This window comes from Podarcis vaucheri (assembly GCF_965113315.1).
Source record: "Podarcis vaucheri genome assembly, chromosome: 1".
In the NCBI taxonomy this organism is placed as follows: Eukaryota; Metazoa; Chordata; class Lepidosauria; order Squamata; family Lacertidae; genus Podarcis; species Podarcis vaucheri.
In genome coordinates, this window is record NC_138759.1 from 44,559,889 (window position 1) to 44,587,649 (window position 27,761).

The 27,761-nt window shown below is 44.0% G+C and overlaps 2 protein-coding genes across 3 annotated transcripts in view; one reads left to right on the forward strand and one right to left on the reverse strand.

The window, feature by feature from the left end:
• SPINT1 (serine peptidase inhibitor, Kunitz type 1) overlaps positions 1-23,049 on the forward strand; it is a 33,273-nt gene extending 10,224 nt beyond the window's left edge. The window contains exons 2-10 of one of the 2 annotated variants that reach the window (XM_082240305.1): positions 7,476-7,627; positions 11,643-11,778; positions 11,980-12,150; positions 12,996-13,022; positions 13,875-14,000; positions 16,767-16,817; positions 18,010-18,180; positions 19,432-19,488; positions 21,016-23,049. In XM_082240305.1, the coding sequence (XP_082096431.1) occupies positions 7,476-7,627; positions 11,643-11,778; positions 11,980-12,150; positions 12,996-13,022; positions 13,875-14,000; positions 16,767-16,817; positions 18,010-18,180; positions 19,432-19,488; positions 21,016-21,224 (1,100 nt within the window). In that variant the 3' untranslated portion in view covers positions 21,225-23,049. The remainder of the gene's footprint in view (positions 1-7,475; positions 7,628-11,642; positions 11,779-11,979; positions 12,151-12,995; positions 13,023-13,874; positions 14,001-16,766; positions 16,818-18,009; positions 18,181-19,431; positions 19,489-21,015) is intronic. The other variant, XM_082240306.1, reaches the window with a different exon arrangement.
• RMDN3 (regulator of microtubule dynamics 3) overlaps positions 1-27,761 on the reverse strand; it is a 276,642-nt gene that overhangs the window by 141,344 nt on the left and 107,537 nt on the right. The window lies entirely within an intron of this gene.

A 27,761-nucleotide genomic window follows, 5' to 3' on the forward strand; every position in this document is an offset into this window, starting at 1 on the left:
TTAGCTCAGTTGGTAGTTAGAGCATGGTGCTGATAATGGCAAGGTTGCAGGTTTGGTCCCCGTATGGGGCAACTGCATATTCCTGCATATTAGGGGATTGGACTAGATGACCCTCAGGGTCCCTTCCAACTCTACAAATCTATGATTCTATGTGCCTAAACACTTTCTGCTCAAATGAGAAAACTGCTTTTAGGAATAGATGGGTATTTGAGTACTTGTTTGCTGACCGCTTTAAAAAAAAATAGTCAGAAGAAGATGATACATGATTGTGCTGAAGCTGAGCAAGAATCAAAATAAAAGCATTTTGTCTGGAATCTTTAGATGGAATAATATGCCAAAGACTCTTCTCCTTGTTTGTAATTCTTGAGCAATTCTGGCGCCCCCTCAGCTCTTGCCACTTGTTTTGGCTGTTAAGGATTGTTTTTGTTAAGGATTCTTTTGGCTGCTAAGAATTAAGGAATAATACATCGTAAACTGTATTCTTGGGTGCCTGCTGTTTTACTCTTTAGTGATGATGCTGTGCTCGTTCTGTTTTCTCCATAAAATGGGAATCCTGTGTTTTCCTTATGTGGAAGGGCAGGACCCAAAGATGTTTACTGGCAACAATCTAGAGCCTGCTATTTAAGTTATGACTTCATAGGTTTATTCTGGGTCTAGGCAAACCAGTTCAGTGGGAGTGGAATAATAACCTCCTCAAACTTTTGCCTATGTTTAGAACAGCAACTTCTTCTAATACTGTGAAATACTTGCAAACACAGCCTGCCTCCAGTTTTTCAGTTTCTTGGGTGGGAAGAAGTGTCTCCAGAACTGTCACCACCCGAGAAGCAACTGCTGGTGACTTTTGGACTTTGATCCTAGGCACTTGCATGCAGGGAAGTGGCTTTTATTGAGAGAGATGGGGATTTCCTTCCAAGGTGTTTTTGCAGTGGAGCCCAGCGATTTGCCGTTTGTTTTCCCAACAGACTTTGCCATCCAGCCTAACATACCTTGCAGTGTTGTTGTAAAGTACTTTAGCCCCTTCACATTTACCAGAAAAATAAATGGTGGGACACAGAAACTCCTCTTTCCTTTTGATTGCTTGCATCCATTAGTAGCAAGTGTGAATGTTACTGGACAAAAGTGTGAGTCCTGGATTGGTCTGGATTTAATTTTGATTTAGCAACACACACTAGGCCTGGGCGATATATCAGTATATAGCCCAGGACCAATATGAGGAGCAGACTGTGATGTCAGCTTCACTCAGCAGTATATCGCTGGTGAAACCACCACCGCTCCTAAGTCCCTCTGCTAGCGACTTCCTCTAGCGAGTGTTGGGGCCTGCAAAGTTTTTGTGGCTTGGGCCAGTTCACGGTCTCACAGATGCCGCGGTGGGCGGAGTGTGTGTGTGCGCGCGCATGCATGTACAAATGCTCCTTCTGGGGCGGAGGAGGCGTGCACAGCTTCCCATTGGCTGCGGAAGCTTCCTGCAGCCAATGGGAAGCCGGCCAGCGTCATGGAAGGCGGTCCCCGCTCTGCTCTGCACCAGATTAGCGCGGTGCACAGGAGCTGACCAAGCAGAAAGCAGGGTTCCCTGAGCGGGTGGCGGGGGTCCATGGGCTGGTTAAATAACCACCATGGGCCGCTTGTGGCCCATGGGCCTTAGGTTGCTGACCCTTGCTCTACCCTCATACTGTGCAGAGGGAGAAGAAAGCTACACCGGCGAAGCGCCCATACAGCTTGTTCCCCCCACTGCATCTTTTAACTGCTCAGCTGAGGAGTGTGCGGTTGCTGCTCCCCTCAGAGTCCCCCAGCCTGGCACTGGCTCCAGGCAAGGGATCCCCGCTGCTCTCCCTGCTCATCCGCAAGCTGGGGGAGCTATGGGGATGGCTCAACTGGTGATGGGGAGCCCTCCCGTTCCCCAGCTGAGCCGTACAAACAAGCTGCCTTGTCCCAGCCCGCTAGGCGCTGGGGTGAAAATGTCTCAGCTCCTGCGGTGAGAGCTGCGGCAATTTCACCGGGTGCCTCGCAGCCAGTGCAGCTTGTTTGTTCAATATCGCGGTATATCGCCAGACCACGACGTTTGGCTGGTGATATACTGCGATGCTGCAAAGCTGATATCGCCCAGCCCCAACACTCACCGTGACATAGTTGGCTGCTGCTTTAGATTAATATGAAGTGTTCTGATACCTTTGCCAGTGTTTTTGCAGGAAAGCTTAAAGCCACTCATTGCGATGGCACAGAACTCATACTGGCCAACATCACTTTCACAGCAGCAAAAAAAAATTCAGTGTCATGTGGCCGCTGGATTTCTTTGGATTTGGTGAAGAGAATGTGATACTGTTTGCCTTAAAACAAGGGAAGCGAAACCCCTGAAAATCCAAAGTGGTACAGACTAAAAAGAGTTGCAGTGCTTAGAGTCGGAAGGTATTTGTCATGTATACAGTGCTAAAGAAAGTACGAACAACTGGACGATGCTGAACTTTGATCTGTGTTTATGATAGGCAAATGCTTACTTGAATCAAAGTTCGCAGATAAAGGAAGTTAGACCAGGATTATGTATCGAGGCGAGATTAGTTTTTGTATAGTGTAGGTCATGATAAAGAGAGAAAGGACTTCGTTGAAACTCTGGTGTTGAAAGAGGCTGCATCTCCAGGGGCAGAGTACATGTTGATGCAGAAGGCCCAATTTGAATCTCCAGCTAAAAGGATCTTGGATAGCAGAACTGCAAAAGGCAGAGACTTCAGAATATTGCTGCATCTCAGAGCAAAAACCAAGCTGGTTCAAATGTTCTCGTCTGTAAAGGGGTTTGCCGGTGGCGTCTTGGCTACAGATTTTACCCAGTCTAACTGTTTTGGATCCTTTCCCCAACACAAACTTGGGAATTATAGTTCTGAGTTCAAACCAGGGCTCTTTCATGAAACTGATTCTTGCTACAAAAGCAACAACTGCTTTGTGTTTTGGACATTAACTGGTCCTAATAACATTTATTATTTCCACTGACTGACTCTACATACTCCTCCCTGGACTTATACAACTACCAAAATATTGATCTAAGCTTGCACAGTAGTACAATTATGTCCTTCAGTTCATTTAATTTCCGTGTTGGGGGGGGGAAGTTCCAGGTCGAGCAAAGGTCCAAGTGTTTTGTTTTGTTTTTGTGTGTGTGTGTGTGTGTGTGTTTGTGTGTGTGTGTTTGTGTGTGCTTGTTGTCTTTCTCTATAAAGGTGAATGGCTCAGGCTTGAATGCTTTAATCCCTTAAAGACCAGACTCACCTTTAGAATCTGTCTTCTCTTTTCAAAAAGGAATTTTATTGGTATGAGTTTTGTTTGTTTTTCTTCATGTGTACCTTGAGTGAAATCTTTTGTCTGGAATAAAGTAGGCAAGTCCTGTTGAGGCAGATTCCAGAGATGGCTGCAACACAATACAATGTGCAGCAGGGCTTGCAGAGTTTTGAAACTGAGCTACAGATGAGGCCTACAGGAGTCCTCCTTGCTGGTCAAAATTCCTTTTTCCCCCATTCCCTCGTCTCCTCCCAGTTTCCCATTTTCCCCCCCTTTCCAACACTCAGACAGCAAGCATTTCATGGCCACTATGCATGCTCAGCAATAGCTGTTTTGGGGGTTATGCCATGGTCTGGGTTGACTCTCTCTTTTTTTGGTACTTCTGCAAACCTAGAGGTTCTCCCAAGCCTGCTGAGATTTACGGGTATATGATTAGCAAAAGTCTGTGGAACTTTATTTCAATATATGATCACAGCAAGACTTTTACATGCACAAAGAAGGAAAAATTCATCATTGTCTACAGTGGAGGAATGGTTGTTAGAATTACTGGACTTGGCTGAGATAGTGAAATTGACATGTTTAATCAGAGAAAAACCATTGTCAACATTGACTAAAGATTGGAAACTTTCTATGGGTTTTTTGCATGAAAAAGAAATGTACTTATGATATCTCGGTTTGAGGATTGAAGATAATGTTAGTTTATAAAAGGTGGATTTGTTGAGTGTTGTCTTGGAGTACATGTGGTGAACAATTCTCTCTAAATAGCTGACAGATAAAGAATCAGAAGTTCTCTTTTCTATTTCTCTCCATTTCCCTCTTTTTCTTTTACCCCATTCATTTTTTCTACTGTTTCTGTTCTGGGTTTTTATTTAGATTAGTGTTTTAGTCTTGATAAAAATATATCCGATATTGATCTTTATTTTTTTCCATATTTCAATAAAAGGAAAGAACCTTCAAGATATTTGAAAACAAAAACAGATTTCCTGTTTTAATTGCTTGTCCTGAGCAGCCTCCTGGCCTAGGTAGAGTTGGCACAACACCTTCTTCCTGGGGTCAGGGCAAGGTGCAGTTGGGGACTTCAGCTGGAGGGCCCAGGTGATGTTAACAGTGCGAGAATAAAATTTTATTTTAAACACCTTGGAGGAAGGTTGAAGTACTACAGTAAATGAAACTGACCCAGCGACAGTTCCCAAAAGCTCACCCAGAGCAACTATGTGCAATGTGCATGAACTAGAGAGGCATAACGTCAGTGATACAAGTGAATGATGGCTTCTAGCCTGGGCATGTAGCAGTGGTGCTCTGAAAGAGACAAGATCTCACCATCACGTCCCACATCAGGCAATTGCTTCAGCACACACCCTATCTAGAGCTTGGATAGATATATTTTCTAGTCCTGTTTTAGTGTGGAGTTTAGCAGGGCTTCCCTCCCCCCCCCCCCCGTGTAAATCACTGGAACAAGGTTCTGACATGTCTCAGGTAGGTGCCATAGCCGCCCTAAGAGAACGAGGGAAGTGTTCATGGTGAGTTCTGGCACCTTTTTTTCTAGAAAAATAGCACTGGAGATTAGGAAGTATGCTCACATATGTTTTGCAGTGAAGTACTCCCTGGAGCAATTATAAACCTTCCTGGGATGTTTCTGGAAGGAGTACTTCACTGTGAGACATACGGTTTATGTAATCAGATGCCAAGTAAGTGCACTTGTCATGGTGATATCCTAGTAAAAACCTATGGGGACTTTGATGTGATCCTAACCATACAGTCTAGAGTATAAAAAGGGCCTGGGTCCTCTGTGATCTATAGGGAGCTAACAATTGCCTTACTTCTTGCATCATGCAGGTTGGTTTTCACAAATACCGTATTTTTCGCCCCATAGGGCGCACCGGCCCATAGGGTGCGCCTAGTTTTTTTGGGGGGGAAATAAAGAAAAAATTATTCATTCTCCCCCCCCCCCAGGTGCGGGGCTGGGGCGGGGGAAGCCTGAGCTTCCCCCGACCCCAGCCCCCAGAACAGGCTGCTATCTGCAAGCTGTGGGAGAGCTGCGCGAAGTCGCACAGCTCTCCCATGGCTTGCGGATAGCTTCCTAAAGCCTGCATTTTTGGAGGGGAAAAAGTGCGTCCTATAGGGCAAAAAATACAGTAAGTAATTTGAACTGAGGCAGTATAAAAACACACAAAATAGATATAACATAGTAACAAACAAACAAAATCATGTAAATAACCAATTAATGCCTAAATAGGCCCACTGTAACTGTTTCTGATATACATGAAAGGGCTTTGTGGTCCAGTGGGGGCGTACATCAAGTGGTATAGTGATACTTTTATAAATAAACATAAATTAGATACATTATATAGAAGTACTTTCAGAATGTAATTTTTTATTTTTTGTTACGTGCTATTTCTATTTTGTAAGGGATTGTTTCGTGTTTAAATGCTGTGTAATATATAAATATATATATCACTGTGGAAGGAGGTAGTTATCATTTCCCTGCAGGCTATTTTTGTGATCAACGCCCCACCCCATTGCTTTTCATGGGGTAAGGGAAATACATGCAGAAAAATGCTGGGGAGTTTTATAATTGATCTTCCAGATTCTTTTTTTGTTTGAACCTCTGTGTAAAGCACCTTTATGTTAGATTGTCTCCCTTTGTGACATGAGAAGAGCCGGTCGCCATGGAGAAACTCATCTAATGAGTTTCTGGGGAGAAGAGGTGGCATAATAAACATACTCAGGGGGCTATTCATTTATTAAGTCATGTTTGCTCTAATTTGAAAACATCTGAGACATGTGTCTGATCTGTCATATATATGTCTGAATGCACAACCACAGTGCAGCATCATGCATATTGTTGTTGAAACAGGATGGGAGTGGGTGCATCAGAATCCCCTGCTATAAATTGGAGAGTTTTCTTCCATTGGCTTAGCAGAGGATTCCATGGAAACAATGCCTGTGTTTTAGAAGGAAGTAGTCTCTATCCATTCAGTTCCTTGCATCTCCAGTTAAAAGGGTCAGGTAGCAGAAGCTATGAAAAACCTTTAACTGCCTGAGATCTTGGAGAGCCACTGCCAGTTTTCTAAGCACATGGCAATCCATGTGGGGAAACGACCTTGGGGAAATGATGTGTGCTTGCATGGGTATAACCTATTGTAATCCTTTGGGTGTGACCTGAGCACTTGCTGGTCTTTGCCTGTTGTTAAAAAGTCTTGCTGTTCCGGCCACTTTCTGTAATGACGTTTAGGTAGCTGATTGAAAACTCTGGCATAACTGGCTGCACTTCATTCTAGTTTAAGGTCACTGGAAACTTCCCAGTATATTTCCATTTGGCGTCAAATGTCTTTGCCTGCAGCTTACTAGGTTTGGCCCTTTCCCTTCAGATGAACAGCCCTTATTGCTAAAGATAAATTGGATAGGAAAGCCGGAGTGAACTTTCAGAGGTAAAAGATTAGTCCGGCTTCTTCAGCAACTGTCTCAAGGGCCTGTTTGTTGAGTTAGTAGGATCAAGTAGTAATACCACTCTTTGCCTGGAGGTTAAGTAGAGGTTGGATGGACACCTGTGACAGGTGGAGCGAGAACCAATGAGAGGTAGAACCGATGGATTATGGTTTTGCCCTCATCCTCCACTGTGCTGAGTTGTACAGTGGCAACAATGAGAGGAAGGAGGACAAAAAAGACCATCAATGAGCTTTATAAAGTAAGAAGACAGGCAGGGGCTGGATAAAGGCAGACTGAGGTTAGTGGGGCAGTGCTCCACTGCTGGATGAGCCTCCCCTGTTTATTCTTCTATTTGCATATAAGAATGGGCACAGGCAAGGAAGTAGACAGGATGGCGGCAACAGTCACTGAGCCAACAATACGCTACAAAAGTGCTACTTGACCTCATCCCTTACTGTCCTTAAAGCTACTTGTCTTCCACCACTTTGAAAAAAGTCTAATATTTTTAAAAACTAAATAAACCACTAATGTAGCATCCATTTTTTAAAAATCTCCTGCACGTTGTGGGGTACTTTTTTAGCTGTCATGTCATTTTAGTCATGTGTGTGTTCCCTTCATTCTTCAGAGTTGGATCCAGGCATTCTGTCGTCCTTTGTTGATTTTTTAAAAATGATTTTATTCAGTTTATATTATTATTGGTTAGCTGCGCATGGTGCTGTATGTAGATTGTCAGGATATATTTTGAATTAATACATAAAAATGTTGTTGCTTCTCCCCCTTGTCAGATGATCGGCCGCCTGTGGCCCGTGCATGGATGGAGATGAAAGTGCAGCCTAACGAGCCAGTGACGCTGAGGGGTTCAGAAAGTTTTGATGACCATGGTATTGTGAATTATGAATGGACTCTTCTCTCTGGCGATGACTCTCTGGTGATGGAGGTAAGGAAGGCCAAATATTTGGCTTAAGTTTGCTTCCACAATAGCTTGCCAATCTACACTTATCAGCATTCAGGTGATGATATCTTCTTAATAAGCTGAGAGAATGAACTGCCTGCACATGAAACCCCTTCTCTCCTTCCTCTGTGTCAGCCATGATTAAACAAAGGGAATCACTTTGTAAACATTGTTTTTCATTTCATTCGAACCAAGAAACTATGGTTAGTAGTTTCAGAATCAAGGTATGATATTCAACCATAGGCCATAGTTTAAGATTGGTTAAAAGCTTTAGAACAAGCCTGAATCTTAAACTATGGCCTATGGTTGAATATCATACCTTGATTCTGAAACTTCTAACCATAGTTTCTTGGTACGGATGAAATGGGAAACTATGGTTGATTCAGGGATTCCCTGATTTAATTGTGGCTCCTATTAAGAGAGGAGCAAAGGGGCTGCATGCTGTGGCAAAAAGGTGGTATATGTCTTGGCTTATTAAGTCAGCATATGATCATCTGAATTGAGCCAATGAATCATTTTGTCATGACGTCAGCAGTATGGTTCAATTAAGTTGTTACTCAGCATACGCCTCCTTTCTTTAAGCAAATTACTGGAGATGTTATGCAAAGAAACAAGCTCTGTGAGAATAGCCATCAGCTTTGCATCTGATATTCATTTACTCCCTTCTCCCTCTAACACCTTTGCTTTCCTCTCCTACTAAATGACCTTTTTATATCCTTGAAATCATTAATAGATGGGTTAATGCCTTTTTTATATTTAATGATATGGCATTGTTGAACTTTGCACAAAGATAAAAGACAATGAGATTAGCATTCAGTACTACTAATCCCAGAATATCGTTTAAGGGCATATGGTTTTCTTACATTATACGTAAGATTAAAGCAGGTCTGAGCCTGGTCAGTGTCTGGATTAGGAGACTGCCTGAAAGCCAGATCTGTAAGCTGTACTTAGTGTAAGTTTGATTATGTAAGGCATGCCTCAGTTCAAAGCTTGAGCCTGTCCTGGGTTCGCGTACTCTAGATGTGTGCTACATACAATCCCTTGCTTGCTACTGAGTAAGTAAATCCAGTTTAGGCAGATTCCAGTAATGACTGCAAGGGAGGCAGGGCTCCAGCGGTTTGACATTCTGCCTTTCAGCAATCTTTAATGAGTTCAAAAACAAGAGGCAGGTCCTTTGCCACTACGAGTGCTGGGTCAGATCATCTGCCTTTTCTGGCCCAAGGAGATGGGCAGCGAACGACCTTTTCCCAGGGCAAGGGAGAGTCTTGGGGATTGTGACTGGGTGAATATCCTCATGTTCCTCAGTCACAGAATGCAGTGGTGTTCAATCTGCCTTTCAGACATGGCAGGTGGTAGTATTTGAGGTGGGCTTCGATCTAAGAATTGCCGCTCTATCCTTCATTGGGGAAACGGGGGCCTGACAGCATCACTTGCTCGTCATGGGCACTGTGTAAGTACCTTCCACTGGCGGGGAGGTATACAATAGCCACATCAGACCCGGCAGTTGCCACCTCAGTTGCATGCGAGAGGGAGACAAAGTGGGAGGACACAGGGACAAATCACTACTGCTTTGAAGGAAAGGGAGGGGTCTGTGGCTGGGGTGGGGTGGGGGATGTCCCAAGAAAAATGCCATTCAAAAAACAGGCTTCAAGTGAAACTAGGCCTTTATGTGGTACAAGCATATGCAGGGGCAGCCTTCATGAAAAATCAGTGAAGGACTGTAACGTGGTATAATTGCATAGAGTAGGCATGGCCAAACTTGGCCCTCCAGCTGTTTTGGGACTACAATGCCCATCATCCCTGACCACTGGTCCTATTAGCTAGGGATGATGGGAGTTGTAGTCCCAAAACAGCTGGAGGGCCAAGTTTGGCCATGCCTGGCATAGAGCTTTTATACACTTCTGTATTACACACATGATTACTATTGACCAATCATATGACTGCAATAAATTTCCTATAACCCACATTCATCACTCTAAACCAATTGGGAATCCTTTCGCTCCTTTGACTAGCCCTCCCAGCCTTCTCATTAAAATATTTAATTACGTATAGCTATTCTGCTCTGTCTTTCGTTATTAACCTTTGACTAATTATTCTGTTCGTTAGCAGCATCCTCTTTTATTTATTTGTGATTACCAGCATTTGTGGTAAAATAAATAAAATAAAATATTATTTGTGATTAATATTTTCATTCTTCTACTGACTTCAAGATTAAATTTAGTCAGTTGTTCCACCTAGCCAACTTTCTTCAATCATTGCTTATGGTACTAGTCTTCAGAGATTAATGGTGCATTCTTTCAGTATACCAAGGTACAGGTTTTTCACACTTCCAATCTAAAAATGGTGTTTGTGTGTGTGTGTGTGTGGGGGGTTAAACTAGGCAGGGATAATGAGATTTCATGGTTTTGCTAGGCCACAAGCTACCAGGAAAATGGGAGTCTTGGCTACAAAAATGGATTCAAACAAAACAAGAAGATGCAGATTTCAAACAGGACAAGGAAATTTGAGTTTTCTGCTTCAGGGAAGATGATGGGAGATGGGAAAGGGAGAAACTTGATCCCAGACTAGAGGTTGCTAGCTTCCCTTGTGGGTCACCTGAGGTCAAATGTAAATTCTAGCTTGTGGGACTAGTCTGGCAACCTTATTATGTCCAGTGCCTTTGCTTCCTGCTCTAAATTGTTGTATAATGCCATGCCATCTACATGCCCCATAAATTGTTACTGTCTACTTCGTGACGCAAGAGTGAATATAAAGCACTCATTTTATGTTGGACAAATGTGAGGTGCCAGGTTACAGTGCCATCATGGTATCTGAGTTTGTGTTCATATCTTGCAGTGTTTAAGGCTTGGTGTGTGTTTTTTCAAAACCAATGTATGGCTTCTAAACACAATTTTGAAAAGCTTTCCCAAGGTTGCCTTGAACTCTTCATCAGGTTACATTGTTTTTAAAAAAAAGAAAGTTGAGGGATCGGAAGGCAGGAGAGTTGGCTGATGTTCAAAGCCATCTGTGTCTACGTCTGGCAAGTGTGGCCTTTCTTCCTAGGAGGGAAAAACACATAATAGCAGATGCCCCATTTCTGCAAGTACAAATAGCTTTTACAAAGTTCTGTCTCCTTCCCCTTTGGCCACTCACTGTATCACTGTGTGGCATTTTGGTTGGAGTAATAAAGGTATTGCCCTAATATGGCTTTCAGATTTTTTCTTACAGCCAACATGACTTCCTTCTACTCTTTGTAGAAGAAAGTTTTAGTCTTTGGTCCTTCTAGTTGATGTCATCAGGAAGGGACAGCTTTGATTGGAGGTCCTTGTGACTTTTTCAAAGGCTTTATTACAACTATCTCAGTTATCCTAATAATACTGTGTGTTCTGTAACATTTTGTTGTGGTCTTTCTGCAAGACTGGTCTACTAAAACATTTCCAGTGCTGGGATCCATTGTTTGAAATGTCCTGTGGGGCAGTCCCAGTTGTCCTTGGCTCTCAGTGTATCCGTGTATGGACATTGAAAAACGTCCCTCAAAATTCCTGCGGCAGTTTGCCAAAGTAGGGAACCTCCAAATTTGCCTTGATGCTTTAGGTCATGGCTGTGGAACCCATGGCATCTCGAGATGATGCTGGACTCCAGCTCCCATCATTTCCAGAACATGGCCATTGACCAGTGATGATGGGAGTTGTAGTCCAGCAGCACTGGTGTGGTGGTTGTGGACAAGTTCTCCATCCTGAATTTAGGTCAGGCATCCCCAAACTTGGCCCTCCAGCTGTTTTGGGACTACAACTCCCATCATCCCTGACCACTGGTCCTGTTAGCTAGGGATGGTGGGAGTTGTAGTCCCAAAACAGCTGGAGGGCCAAGTTTGGGGATGCCTGCTTTAGGTGAACTCTGAAAAACACCTACCACCATTACATTTCTTGAACCAAGATGAGAGAATGCTGAAGCTCTTGCTATATGTTATGTTATCATGCCTTCTGAAAGGACCTCCCTTCTCTACATTTTGCATCTTCAGAAAGAGACAGATCATGTGGTGCTCACCAACCTGCAAGAAGGGACTTACATCTTCCAGCTGACTGTGACGGATACTTCTGGACAGAAGGGCTCTACCAACATCACTGTCACTGTGCTAAATGCTGAGCAGACTGTAGGTGGGTCATTGCTAGCTGTACCTTTCAAAGATAGAGTCTAGAACTGGAACCCCGGCTGATACTAGTCTTAGGGACACACTGGGGAACAGTGTCACATGCTGGGACCTTCCATTTAGTAATATTGTAAGATCAGGGGAATAAGCTAAACCTAAACCTATAACCAGTGTCTTCTCTGATTCTTACTGTGTGTGTTTCTTCTAGAGCACTGCTTGGCTCCTTATAAGGTGGGACGTTGCCGGGCTAGCTTTCCTCGCTGGTACTACAATCCAGAAACTCAGCAGTGTCAGGAATTCACCTTTGGGGGTTGCAAACCCAACAAGAACAATTACATACGAGAAGAAGAATGTAAACTTGCCTGCAAGAATGTCCAAGGTTGGTCTGCCTTTGAGGAAAATCTCTCCTTTCTGGATTACAGAGATTCAAGTGAGAAAACATTTAGCATTTGATAGATGCCGCTGAGAATTAATTTTTGAAAAGGGTGGAGGAAGAACCTGTCTACCAAGTCGCGATGTGATGTGCTCAGGCTTTTTGAGGGGCTGCTTTTTAATCTCCATAAATTTGGAAGAAATAATTAGCCTGGGACTTGTTCCAACATCTTTAATGCTGAACTGATCATAAATTGTGGCAAACTGCTGGAGAGTTACAGTGCCTGCTATGGCTGTAGAGGCCAATAACAGAGAGTTGGTCTGCCAACAGGCCTGGTACCTGAAGCCAGCTCTCTGTAAATCACTTCCTTGGGGAAATTCACCTTCAATTTTGTGGTCAAACTGCCTGCAATCCTTTCAGGACGTAACCTCGGAATGCTGAGTTTTGCAACACACAAGTCATGTTCTTTCCCATACTTCTGCCCCCTGGCATTGGCAGAGCTGAATCTTAATGGCTTTAAATACAGTGAGTTCACTGAGTCTCTGAACCTGTGACTTTTTGTACTTTGCTAAAAGCTAGCTAGGTTTTGGAATCGGGAAGGACTGACAGCTGTTCCACTAATTCTAGAAGGGTGTTGTTGGGAAACCACATCAAAAAAACCTCTTTTTCTCCTGTGGCCCCTCCAACACAGTAGTGTAGCTGGAAATGAATTGTGTGCATGCCAGCATTTAAAAGGAGGGGAAATGTTTTAACAGATAAAGTATTATTGTTTTGTCTGAATTTTTAGATGAGATCCAATGACTTTCACGTAATTTTCTGAAAAACAGCAATCTCTCTTTCTTTCTCTCTAGGTGCTGTTGAAAAGCGAAATGAGCCAGGTAAGCATTTCAGTGGCCTGGTTTGTCCAGAACACTAAGCCAAGTCTGGGCTTAAGAGATGGCCCACATGTGCAGATTCCTAGAGTGGAACCTGCAGCCACTCTGCTCTTCCCTGGTGCTTTCTGTTGCCGTGCTGTACTCAGCTGAGCCAAGGATTGGCTTAACATTCTGCCTGCAGGTGGGCTCGCAGTTAAGCAGAGGTGGATTTAGGGCAGCGGACTGGTTCTGCCGCACTGGGTGCTGGGACTAGGAGGCGCCACAGAGCGTCACAACTACGACGTCATAAATTGAGCAGTACGGAAGGCGAGAGACAAGCTGGGGGTGCTGAAATTTCACCTTGCGCAGGACGTCGCTGAAATTTGAAAAACCACAGTCTGTCCCTGAGTCAAGTTCTCTCCTCACTAACCATGAGCTGCGAGCAGTAACACGCCTTGGTTACAGTTCATGGTTAGCGAGGAGAGAACTTAACCACGAGCCCAAATTTTGACAATACATTAAGCCAAACCGTGGCCCGGCACAGCACAGCACATTGCAACACTTTTGTGCCCTCTCCCTAAGCCAAGGTTTGGCTTTGCGGGTTCTGCCTGTATATCTACATGACTCCACCCTTTCTCACTTTCTTGCTGACTTGAGCCTCAATGGCAAATACTGGTGACTGGTCTCTTGCCTCTGTGCTTGCCGCGTTGCAAAGAGGTAGCTTTCTTGGCATGGTGAAGCTCTTGTCTTTACTGCTCTCACTGGCACAATCATTAGTCCTGGTCTGGGTGACTGATCTGAAGCAAATGTCCCCATCCGGAAGGGGGCACTGTCTTTGCTGAGAACCAAAAGGTCTGGTTTATATTTCCCCTATAGTGTGCAATGAAAACTGCCTGCCCTACTCTTTCAAATGTGACGATGGCTGCTGTATTGACAGCTTCCTGGAATGTGATGAAACTGCAGATTGTTCAGATGGGTCAGACGAGAAGTTATGTGATTCGTGTAAGTAGGTGTTGCTGTGACGTCTTTGAAAATGGGCGTAATCATGCCACACATGCAGAAGAACCCCAGACCTTGGCATCTCCAGGGAGAGGAATAAAGTGCCTTGAAAAACATATGCCCAAGATTATGGAGGGCCACGGCTATTCAACAGTCCAGAAGTAGCATCCTCTTGCCCCCCTCCTCACCTCCGGTAACTTTTATATCTGAAGTCAAAAGGCCAGAAACACTCCAGCTGTTTTCCTGGCACTTCCTCCCTTAGAGAGATACCTAAGGGTGGGCCATGGCAGGTGGAAGCAGCCACCCTCTGATGGCAAACGTGGTCCTTTTCTCTCCCCACCCCAGGAGAGGAAGTCATATTCTCTTCTCATTTTATGTGTTTGTACAATTTTGGGACAGACCACTGAAGCTACAGTGGTACCTCGAGTTAAGTACTTAATTCGTTCCGGAGGTCTATACTTAACCTTGAAACTGTTCTCAACCTGCGGTACCACTTTAGCTAATGGGGCCTCCTGCTGCCGCCGCGTCACCAGAGCACGATTTCTGTTCTCATCCTGAAGCAAAGTTCTTAACCTGAAGCACTATTTCTGGGTTAGCGGAGTCTGTAACCTGAAGCGTATGTAACCCAAGGTACCACTGTACTATCAAATCTACGATCTCTTCTGCTAGAACAATTTCCACAAGTTCACAGAACTGAAGCTGGAAAGGGCAGGATGGTAGTCTTCTCTCTCCCTCTCTTTCATCACCAAAGATGGATCATGCCTTACTTCATTTTAATCAGTCCCATACAGTTTTCACAGTCCCTTCTGAAATCTAAAAATGCGTAACGACAGGTTCACTTGTGCGGATCAGGCATTTCTCTCCCCTCCACACACTTTTACATGAACCCTCCTCTCTCTCTTATTGAGTCCAGGATCTTGTGTGGAGAAATTTAAGCAAGCAGGACTGAATACAGAGGCACCATCAATATCTTTCCACCCATTGCAATTGCCAGCATCATTGCAGACTACTGCTTGTATCAGTGTATTGCCTTGTTCGTGCTGATGTACCACAGGACTCTGTATTTGGATTGAGTGGGGAGAGATTTTATGATGAGCCAGTATGCATGTGTGTGCACATGTGTGCACACTAGAAGCAGCCAGCTGGCATGTGTGAACTAGCTTTTAATGGCAATGTCCTGCATTTCCCTTTGCTAATGTTCCCGTTGCTCTTGTTTGTATTTCTGTTCAAAGTGTCGGTTGCAATTTCACAGGACTTCAAAATGTTGCTTATTGAGAACATGTTTTGCATTTGGAGGTGGGGGTGTTTTTATTTCTTGTATTTTTTAGGTAATAAAGGGCGGCTAACAAATATAAGAATAATACCAGCTTTCATTGATTGGGGGGGGGGGGACTAAAGGAAAATGTTGCTGTGTAGAGTACGCTGTTCAGGATTCCAGCCATTCCATTTAGTTTTCCTGTGCTCCAGTTTTCTGTATTCTGCATATGTACACACCCCAACAATCAATCAGCAATCTGTGGCCACGGAGAATACCCAGTCTTTATTGAATTGTTATATTCTCTCTCTCTCTCTCTCTCTCTCTCTCTCTCTCTCTCACTCACACACACACACACACACACACACACACTTTTTGTGTAGTGTTCTGTTTTGTTTAACCACATGTCTTGCAAACCTTGGGTTTTTCCCTAAGTCTGCTGATACCTCCCTCTTGTGGGTGGTACTGTTTGGGCTACAGAAGCAACAGCACTCACAGTTGCTGTTAAAAAGTATGTGGGCAACATCTACTAAAATCTCAGAAACCAGAAAGGAAACCTTCCAGACAACATGTTTAATACTTTAAAAATTGCCAGATACATTTTGCAAAATGAGAACATCCAAATCTGCTCCATTTCCCAGAATTAGTTTTATTTCAGCTTTTCTTGCTTTTCAGTTAAATTGATGCAAAAATGTTATCGTGGTGTTTTGTTTTTAAAGTAGGCCATACATACAGGTCTACTTATTACTGTCTAGTCCAGGGGTCAGCAGCCTTTTTCCGCCATGGGCCGGTCCACCATCCCTCAGACCATGTGGTGGGCCTGACTATATTTTGAAAAATAATAACAATAATGAACGAATTCCTATGCCCCACAAATAACTCAGAGATGCATGTTAAATATAAGCACACATTCTACTCATGTAAAAACATGTGGGCCGGATTGAGAAGGCGATTGGGCCGCATCCGGCCCCCGGGCTTTAGGTTGCCTACCCCTGGTCTAGTACAGTGGTGCCTCACAAGACGAAAAGAATCCGTTCTGTGATTCTCTTCGTCTAGCGGTTTTTTTGTCTTGCGAAGCAAGCCTATTAGCGGATTAGCGCTTTTAGCGGCTTATCTGCTGATCGGATCAGCTGATAAGCGGTTTAGCGGCTTAGAAAAAGGGGGGAGGAGGGAAAAACCAGCAGGAACTCACAAGACATTGTCGTCTTGCGAAGCAAGCCCATAGGAAATTCGTTTTGCGAAGCACCTCCATAACGGAAAACTCTTTCGTCTAGCGAGTTTTCCGTCTTGCGAGGCATTCGTCTTGCGGGGCACCACTGTATGTCTAAAACTGATAACAGAAACAAATATGGAGGTGAATGGGGAAGATCAGAGAACTACTAACAAAACAACAGGGAGAAACTATTTAAATAAGAGGTCAGGGAGTTTCTGACTTTATGCTGATTCTTTGCACTGTCATCACACCGAAAGAACCATTATGTGAACTATCCCCTCCCCTTTTGTATTTCTTGCAGATGTGCAAGGGTTCAATCGATTACGTAATATCAATGTTACCACCAGCCAAAGTAAGTATATCCTGAATGCCTGTGGAGTGGGCTCTACTTTGGATGAATGTGCTAATAACCAATTTGATTACTTACATTTGCATCTCTCCAAGTGTAATTGGGGTTGGAAAGGGTGACTGTTCCAGAAGGACTGGAGATGGATTGCAGTTACCTTGCTCAAATTAAAAGAATAAACTGTACCAAAGGCTTTCCTGCACTTCTCAGCTCCTTAGTATATGCATCATTTTGATGAACACTAAAGTTAGGCATTTTCCCAGTCAAAGAAGATGTGGTCAGTTCACTGGTCAAGTAGTGTTCAAGTATTTTAAATGCATTGATTTTTATTCAAAGAACAAAAATATATCTTAATCTTCAACTGGTTTGAAAAACCAGCAAAAGTTATATGGCACCTTAAAGAGTAACAAATTTATTCTGGCATATAAAGTATGACCGCACCCATGTTTTGTCCAATGCTAGCTCTGCACAGGGCAGACCCACTGAAATTAATGGGCATGACTAATTTAGGCTCATTAATTTCAATAGGTCTAACACTGAGCAGGACTTAGTTGACTACAGCTCTTGGTTACTGTGAAACAATGAAACTTTTGCAAAAATGTAATTGTAACTTTTAACAATGTGAGGTAAGGATTCTATAAATGTGAATCATTCACAGAACGAGTTCACTTTGTTTTTTATCCTCAAATACCTGGGCCAGCCTTGCCCAAACTAGTGCCCTTCAGATACAGTTACATTACTGCAACACACATTGGCCCCAGCTAGCGTGGCCCAGTGGCGTAGCGTGGGGGGTGCAGGGGGGCCCGGCCGCACCGGGTGCAACATCTGGGGGTTAGGGTTAGGGGGCACAAATCCACGGGCTAGGGGGCGCAAATCCATGGGTTAGGGGGTGCAAATTACTTGCCTTGCCCCGGGTGCTGACAACCCACGCCTACGCCACTGGCGTGGCCAACTGTCAGCCATGATGAGATATGTAGCTTAATATCTGGAGGGGGTCAGGCTAAGGAAAACTGGGCTACAGTTGCCAAAAAAAGTTAGAACAGAAATAAAGTGAAGCAACAAGCGGTTATGGGGAAAGTCAGTTTTTGAAGGCAGTTGCACTAAGAAAACAACAGACCAATTTAAATAATTATTATCAGATGATCAGGTATTAACTAATGTCCTGATACAAAACCATCTCAATCATATTTTTTGGCAGGTCACTGTGTGGATATGCCAGATACTGGGAGATGTGATGATAGCATACCTCGCTGGTATTACAACCCGTTTGCTCAGAAATGCCGTCGCTTCACCTATGGAGGCTGTGAAGGCAACAAGAATAATTTTGAGGAGGAGGAAGTGTGTATGAAATCTTGCGAAGGTGTCACAAGTAAGTAGGAAAAGGACCTAAACAGGTGGGCAGGAGATGTGGGGCATCTTTTCCTTAGTAAATGTTTTCTGAGTAAATTCTCGGCACCATGCCGACCAGAGGTCAGCAGAATATGGAGTCACAGACCCTTCTCCTGTTGTGTCTCTACTAGCATGAAAGGCTAGTTGTTTAGCAGCCAGAGGTTCACATATTTATACCTCTCAGTACTAGATGGTGGGAACTAACAAATAATGGTGCTTATCATGACTTTCTCTGTTGCATCTATCTGGTTGCTATTAAAAGACAGAATGCTTAAATGCTCTTGATTTGACCCAATGTAGCATTTCTGTATTCTTGTGAGAAGCTGTCTGAGTCCAAGCAAGGCCAGTGGTTCATCTAGCTCAGTAACAGACTGCTGGCTGGCAGAAAGTGCTGGTTCTGGTCCCTGGAAGAACCTGGTTTGTTGCTGGCCTCCCAATCGTGGCTTGACAGGAAGCATTTAACCCCAATTCCTGGTTCAGGTGTAACAGAAAGCCAGCTTCCTAGTTTGCTTATTCCACTTGCACCAGGGGGGAAGCAAAGTGGGAGCAATCAGCCACTTCTTCCTGTGATCTTTGGATGAAGGGCAGTATACAAATTTAATAAACAATAAAATAAAATAAATATACCACAATAAGCCACAGAGTCTGGCTTATTGCATGATCATTGCCTGTGAGTATCTTTGCATACCCAAAAGAACTGTTGGCCTCATAAGCCTATTTCAGGGGTCAGCAACCTTTTTCACCTGTGGGCCCGTCCACCATCCCTTGGGCCATGTGGGGGGCCGGGCTATATTGGGGGGGGGATGAATTCCTATGTCCCACAAATAACCCAGAGATGCATTTTAAATAAAAGCACACATTCTACTCATGTAGAAACACGCTGATTCCTGGACTGTCCACGGGTCAGATTGAGAAGGTGATATTTCATTGTCACCATCTTCTTTTACCTCCCACACTCCTTTCTTTTTCTTTCTGGTTTCTTGTTTCTTTTTAATTGTTTTTCCAGCTGTTGGAAAGCAGAGAAAGGCGGTATATAAATCTAAGAAGTAAAATAAAAATAATAAATGAACATATGATTGAACTGTTGAGGTGAAAATATGATATGACTTAAAGAGAAAGTTTTGGGAGAGTTTTAATATTAAAAGTGCACTGTATGAAACTGCGTCAGTGAAGGAGTATCTGCCATTATTCCAAGCATCATTATACAACCATGTATTTCTCTCCTCCACAGAGGAAGATCTGATTGGCCAGAGATGGAGCACCTATGAGGCCCGGCAGGCAGGTTTAAGTATGTAAACTGAACTCTACAATACTCTAGTAGCACACTTATTTCTTTGCTCCTCAGTCTCTGCTGTCTGTCTCTTTTGCTTCGGCTGTAAGCTGCCATGTATTTTAGAAAATAGGATAACTGGGAGGAGGCACGGGAAGAATCCTGATACTTCTGTACAAAGAAAGTGATGACGCATAATTTGTTGCCTTTAGAAACATGTCACCATCACTTATGTGTGTTACATATTCACCCCACTGCATTGTTTCTTAAAAGTAATTTATGTTTTTAGTTAGCAAAAAGTATATGCCACTTATTCAGTAAAAGACCTAGGCGGCTGCCAATTAGTCACACAGCTTATGACTACAAATCACAACAGTGAAATTTAAAACCAAAGGTTTTTCAAGTGAGTGCTCTAGAAATAACATGTATTTGACATGCTATCATAGGCAGATCTATTCAGAGTTGAGTCCTGTTGAGTTCAATGGGATTGATCTGTTGTAAGTATGTATAGGATTGTAGCCTTAGGCTGCAAGTCTGCACACACCATATTTTTCCATGTATGAGACAACATTTTTTCCTTAGAAGTAATAGGCAAAAATTGTGTGTCGTCTTATACACGGATAGCAGAGGTGGGACGGGCAATTGGTGGCAGCAGCCAGCAGGAGATTGGCAGCGGTGATTGGGTGTGTGATTGGTTGCTGTGGCAGTTGGGCGGGTTATTTACAATAGCGGTGAGGCATGGTTGCGCTCCCCCCCCAAAAAAAGCTTAACAACTCTGAGCAATCTCCCCTCAATCTTTTTTGTTGCGGTCCAGAAAAATAGGGGTCGTGTTATACATGGGGGCATGTTATACACGGAAAAAGACGGTACCTTGGGATTCTGCGCCTCCGGGTATCTGCATGTTACATACCTTGGTGAGGCAATCGCACCATGGAGTACAGTGGTACCTTGGGTTAAGTACTTAATTCGTTCCGGAGGTCCGTTCTTAACCTGAAACTGTTCTTAACCTGAGGTACCATTTTAGCTAATGGGGCCTTCCGCTGCTGCCACACAACCAGAGCACGATTTCTGTTCTCATCCTGAGGCAAAGTTCTTAACCCGAGGTAATATTTCTGGGTTGGCAGAGTCTGTAACCTGAAGCGTATGTAACCCGAGTTACCACTGTACTTCTGTCAGGAAGTCCTTGTTGCAGAGGGCTCTGGGAAGAGACCCACAATCGTCTTTTGCTTATTGTTTTTGAGATGGCTAGGCACCTCACATTAAAAGTGAGTGCATCTCAAGATCTGTGCATTCAGCCTAGGGCACCTACCCAAGTCAGAAGCGGTTCACTGGATGAACACCGCAAAAAGAGGACAGGTGCCATTTTGAGTGTGGAAAAGCAAGCAGCAAAATAACCAGGGGTGCCTCGAATCTTGGGCTGCTCCAGCCTTTACTGTAAATACGTTAACAGCACCTCCTTCTTAACGCTTGTTAAGGCCCAAATAGCAGCTTTGGTTAACCCTGATTCTCCCCCCCCCCCCCGTCCCTCCCTCAAATATCTCACAGGTTCTTTCGAAACGGCCATTGCAGTTCTCCTGGCTGTATGCATAATGATAGTGTTGGCAATCCTTGGCTACTTTTTCCTGAAGAACAGAAAGACGTACCGGCGACGGCGCCAGCCAGCTACTGCCGCCAACTCCACTCTCTCCTCTGTGCTGTCCACCACCGAGGACACGGAGCACCTCGTCTACAACAGTACTACAAAGCCTATTTGATCCGGAAGAGCTGCCCTCCACTTCTGGGAGTGGGCCAGTTGCCTTGACTGATGATACTTCTGAAACAAAAGCCTGTGGCTGAAGGATGTCCCTCTTCCTCCATGCTTCCTTCCTTAGACTGTCAAATTCCAGCCATCTTACTGCCCCTAGCGATTGTTCTGACTATGTGACAGCTTCTGAGGAAGAGGAAGGACAGTATCCCCCCCCCACTTTTGTAATGACAACAGTGGCTCACTATGCTGTCAGAGGAAGCTGTCACTGAGGGCTTACTGTACCTATTGAAGGAGTCGTGGTTTGATTTTTGGTATGGATTTCATCCCTTCACAAACCTGCTCAAATCTACATTTCGTGTGTGTGTGTGTGTGTGTGTGTGTTAGAACTTCTGCCTAGTTCCTTTTTGTTTCTTTTGAAAGTCCTGCCATCTTAGAGCCACCCTCTCTGTGCTAAGGGTCTAAGTAGTTCAAACCTCATGATACTTCTGAGAGTCCTAAGCAGGTTCTCATACTTGATCATTGTGAACTCAGGGTTGCACATGGCGGTCTTTCTAGCAAGACGATATCAAAAAGAAGCTTGATACACCACTGGAGTGAATCGGGCCTCTTCCCAAATATATTGCAGCCCTTGTTGCATGTTAATCGCTAGGCATGATGCAGTGCACGTAACATAAAATATATAGTATGACCATAAGTTATAAACGTAATTTGAACATATTAAGAAGTGCGGCTGAATTGTTCCTAAAAGACTGAAAATCAGGGTCTGCATTCATTTTCCTTGACATTTTCCCACCAGTTCCTACCTCCCAAGGTTGCCATTTCTGCTTTTAATTTTAAAAGACTAGTTCTTGAGTTTGAATATTGCACCTGTATGTATTTATTTTTATAGAATCAAAATGTGACTAGAAAGATGTTAACTAGCTGGTCTCCCAAGTACATAGTGAATCTTGTGGAGCAGTAACTATTCCCCCGCCCTCATGGCCCCAATTATAGGGAATTCCATTTGCAAGCTAGTACCACTTACTGATTTCATGAGAGCTTCAGAAGGAGCACTGTGGAAGCTGGAGGACACTGCTTTTTGGTGGACTACAGTAATATATATAGAGAGAGAGAGAGGAGAGAGAGAGAGAAAGAAAGAGAAAGAGAGAAGCAGCTTCTGCCCCAAAGTGAACAGAAATGAACTGGGTGAATGAAGGATATGTATGCTCCGGTTTCTCATTTATCACCTCTCTTAGCTGTCAAAGCATATAATATACATATCCAATTGCAATTTACTGTTTTGAAGTTGCTGATGACAAGGCAAGCTTTTGTCTGTCCTTTTGCTGCTGTTCACCATTGTTCAGTATAACAGATCCTCTCCCCCCCCCCGCTCAATTCTGATGGTAGGAGTTGGGAGTCCAGCAACATTCAGAGGGCACCATGTTGGCTACCCCTCATCAGTCCTGAGTATTGAATTGATTGTGGTTGTCGGTGCTTGAACAAGATCCATCTTCCATGCGTTTCCCTACATTTTTGCAATGCCCTCCTCAATATCATGCACCGTGTTATCCCCCCTGCCCTCCATATAACAGCTGCTTGTGTGTAGGCATGCCATGTGAATGGGACCTTGGTGGGACCCACACTACTCCCCCATGCATACATTCCCCTAGGTATGGAGGATGCTTGTGAAAAGGATTCACGTGATAGGGGTAAGCTGTATGGTGAGCCTAGAGCAGCTGTCATTGAGAGTTTCGATGTGACTCCCAGACATTGTCAGGCACAGTTTGGGTTAAGTAGATGGGCCCGTTCTAGCTAATCAGCCAACTCCCATTTTCGCCCTACTAAGAATCCAGCCAAACAAAATACCCTCTCTGTGTGATGGGAGGGTGGGCTGCTGTCTGAAATGAATTTGGTACAGTTCTGTACTGGGAACGGAAATGTATATAGCTCTGTCTGCTGCTATGGGAATGCTCTCTGCTATGAAGTTGAGAGAGCGAGCAGAGAATATTTGTGTCTTCATTTTGTGGTGTTAATGTGTGTGTGTGTGTGTGTGTGTGTGTGTGTGTGTGTGTGTGTGTAGAAGGACTTTTTGCTGAAGCCAACAGGCACCAGCAAAAATAATTCTCTGAGAAGCGAGCAGCTCTTTCTAAGAGCCAGATTTCTTAATGCTCAGCGAAGTGGCAGAATGAGATTGAGAAGATGATGGTGAGGGTCACCAATGTGCCGGGAAGGAATGGGACAGGAGATAATTCATTATTTTCTGTGGTTGGCAGGTTACTCCACCTTTTTAAAATATATTTTATATCTGCTAGTTCTGCCCTCCTTCCATCTGCTCCCTCCCCCCTTGTTCCCTTTCTGCAAACCTCTGCTTCCTGAGCCCTTAAATTCTGGATTTCTCTCCCTCAGTAGATGTAAATTTTAATAAAATATTTTGTTTGTAGCAACTTACTTGCTTGGAAAGTTATTTTGTTGTGGTTGACTTGAGAAGGACTCAGGAGTCGCTGTTGTCAAAATGCTTCAGGGAAAGGAAGAGGCAGTCAGACATTTCATAAGACAGCAGCAACTTTGTTAGTCACTATAATGGTAGATCCAGCCCAGCTCTTCAGCCAGGTAGCAAGTAGGTCAGAGGGTTGCTGCTTTGAGGTCACTTCCTGCATGTTAGGACCCAAAACTGACTGAGGAAAAAGGTGTCACCTCAAACTAGGCCTTCAACCAGTCAGACTAGTTTGGAATAAGGAGAAAATGCAACCGGGCAGGATCTTGCTTGCTCAAATACGTCTCCTTGTAACCAATGGCTATCGGGTGGTTTATGAGTGACCGGTCTTAGTTAAAGCCCAAGGCAGCAGACAAGTCAATATATAAAACATAATTTTTAAACAATCATCAATCACGGCACTCGGCCCAGTAAAATAATAAAATCACAAAAATAAAGGTAAAACGACACCAAAGCTGCAACACCCTGATTATCATGAGAACATAGCAGATACACATTAAAAGTGCATTGACAGAAGTCTAGTGTCCTGATCAAGGGGTGAGCTTAACCGCTTGACTCAGTTTCTGCAGCCCTTTTATACACAAGAGTTACTTGCCAAATCTGCCCAGTAACAGATAGGAGAGAGACAAAATGCCTTCATTGTAGGGAATGAGTCACTTCTGCTGACTGATGGAGAATTAACCCATTAACTACATGCCTTAACTTAGTTGGCTGACTATTTTGAAGCCTGACTGATCCTGTGGAGCTATCTCTGCAGTTGATCATGGTTTCTTGATTCCAAGGGACTAACATGACTAAGATTGTCAGATTATATTGCCAACACAAGTACATAAGAGCCCTGCTACATAAGTTCAAATGTGTTTCCAAGCACAATTCAAAGTGTTGGTGCTGACCTTTAAAGCCCTAAACGGCCTTGGCCCAGTATATCTGAAGGAGCATCTCCACCCCCATCGCTCAGCCCGGACGCTGAGGTCCAGCTCCGAGGGCCTTCTGGCGGTTCCCTCACTGCGAGAAGCAAAGTTACAGGGAACCTGGCAGAGGGCCTTCTCGGTAGTGGTGCCCTCCATGTGGAATGCCCTCCCATCAGATATCAAGGAGATGAAGAAATATACAACTTTTAGAAGATATCTGAAGGCAGCCTTGTTTGGGGAAGTTTTTAATGTTTGATGTTTTATTATGTTTTAATATATGCTGTAAGCCGCCCAGAGTGGCTGGGGAAACCCAGCCAGATGGGTGGGGTATAAATAATAAAATTATTATTATCTAGTCCAGTTTTCTTTTCTCACACTGGGCAACCAGATGTCTATAGGAAGCCCATAAGTGCAATGTGAACACAATATGACTCCCACTTGTGCTGTTCATCAAGTGATATGCAGAGGCATATTGTCCTGTACTTCTAGTGGCACCTTCAGGAGGAAGCAAAGGAGGAGGACGTATTTTCCTCTTTCCTGCTTGGAGTTGTATTTGTCTCATCCCAAACTATTGTGTGCTCAAGTTTTAGGCTGGTAGCATAGCACAGCAGGATAAAGCCAGGAGTGAATATGTTCTGTGTCCTCTTCACACATCCCTTTTAGACCTGAACTACATTACAAGGGAAGGGACGCGGGTGGTGCTGTGGGTTAAACCACAGAGCCTAGGACTTGCTGATCAGAAGGTCGGCGGTTCAAATCCCCACAACGGGGTGAGCTCCCGTTGCTCAGTCCCTGCTCCTGCCAACCTAACAGTTCGAAAGCACGTCAAAGTGCAAGTAGATAAATAGGTACCGCTCCGACGGGAAGGTAAACGGCGTTTCCGTGCGCTGCTCTGGTTTGCCAGAAGCGGCTTAGTCATGCTGGCCACATGACCCGGAAGCTGTACACCGGCTCCCTCGGCCAATAAAGCAAGATGAGCGTCGCAACCCCAGAGTCGGTCACGACTGGACCTAATGGTCAGGGGTCCCTTTACCTTTTTACATTACAAGGGTCCTGTGCACGGCTCCTTGGCACTACGGTCTGTTCCCCTTTTAAGACACTCTGAATTATTGGGAACAAGAAGTATAATGGCTTAGTGGTAGAGCACAATGCTATGCATGCAAAAGGTGTTAGGCTCAATGCCCATCATCTTCTCTTGGGGTTGGGAGAGACCCATTTGAAACCAGGGAAAACTGCTGCCAGGCAGTATAAAAGGCAGCCTCCTATGTTCCTAAATCACTGGTGCATTTGCAACAAGCCTCGCGCATGGTGCAATATGGATTTTGTTTTTGCTGCCGTGCCATGATTCTCAATCTACCTATCTACAAAGTAGCTGCCTTATTACAAAAGAATTTCAGAAATAGACTGGAAAGAGAAGTTGCTGAATTGCAACTTATTACCAAACTTAAAAACATGGAGAGACCTGGTCTGAATAGAGACATTGGATTCTTATCTCATGATACATGATAAAGCTATTTTTAGCCATCTCACCCCTTGCTTTCTTCTGTAAGACCAATTGCAGTCGTTAACAGTCATCAACAGGTTTACCACACCTATCAGCTAAACACCTATTCCCACCACCCTTCTAAATAATATCCCTCCCCACCCTCTCACTATATATAAAGGTCTGGTGACTTCTGTATCTGAAGAAGTGTGCATGCACACGAAAGCTCCTACCAGTAGCTAACTTAGTTGATCTCTAAGGTGCTACTGAAAGGAATTATTTTATTTTATTTTATTTTACCTATGTACCTGTTTCAGGCTATTTGGAGCAACCCTAAAAACTAGCACCTCTCTCAAGAAATAAGATATGCTGCAACAGTGCGTCGCAGGTCCCACTTATTAGACGTAATTGTCAGCCTTGTCAAGGAACTGAAGTTCTTGAATGGACCACATGGTGGCACTACTGCGCTTTGGCTGCATATATATGTATATATTTTTGAAAACAAATGTAGAGTCTCGTAGCGCCTGAAAGACTAAACAAATTTATTGTGACATAAGCAACCATGGACCAGAATCCATTGCATAATATGCTGCATCATCATTGGGTGATTCTTTGTCTGTTCTTCAACAAATACAGTGAACCCTCTGGAAGTTATTAGCTTAAATTAGACAACAGCAGTTGCTCTGTTATTTTCTCTTCCAAGTATTCTCTCTGCTTGAATCAGGGATTCCGGTGCAGATCTATGCATCTCCTACATGCTTCAGAGATAGGCAGTTTGTTTTTTAAAAAGATAAAAAGCATGGCATATATGCAGTTTGGTTTTTTTTTCTAAAAAAATCTTTTAGGGGTACTCTCATTTTCCTACTCATATTGAAGTACTGCCCCTCAATGAGGCCAAACTTAGATTCACAAAAGAAAAAAGCACTGCATATATGTGTGTTCAATTAAATGGCCGTGTGTGTGTAATCAGGGCTGTTTCCCCGCCCCCACCTTGCCACAACGTCATTTCAATGGCTGCCACATAGACCAAAATCCTGCCAGTCTGAATATCCTAGTTAACTGGGTGGCCTGGATAGATCCCTTTGCTGAGCCCATGGTGAGACACTTCAGCAGCCCCAATGCCACCCGTCACATGCTAGGAGAATCCTAAGAACTGTAATTCATCAAGCATACTGCGAATTATAGCTCTGTAAGGGGTCACTTCCCTTAACAAACATTCTCCACAAACTGGTGTAATAGTGCTTTAAATAGTGCAGGCGCGCTGTTGTCAAGTGAACATTCCAGCCAGGAAAAGGGTTTGGAGCAGGAGCAGCAAGGGGGGGGGGGAACGACTCGAGAGAGACAGGGCCAGACAAGGAGACCTGGTGGTCTGCATTCAATCCCCAGGCCTGAGGTTCCTCATCACTGGCCTAAAGTATCTCACAGGGTTCTTGGGATGATAAAATGGGCTGAACCTTAGGCGGGTAGATAAGGTGACATGGAAATCAATGAATCCCAAGTTTTCACACAAATACTTTGAGTGTTCTCGAAGCTACCATGAACATGACTAAGATAATTGGACAGTGTTCTCGAAGCTACTAACATGTGTTTGACCAAACTGCGGGAGACAGTGGCAGACAGGAGTGCCTGGCGTGCTCTGGTCCATGGGGTCACGAAGAGTCGGACACAACTAAATGA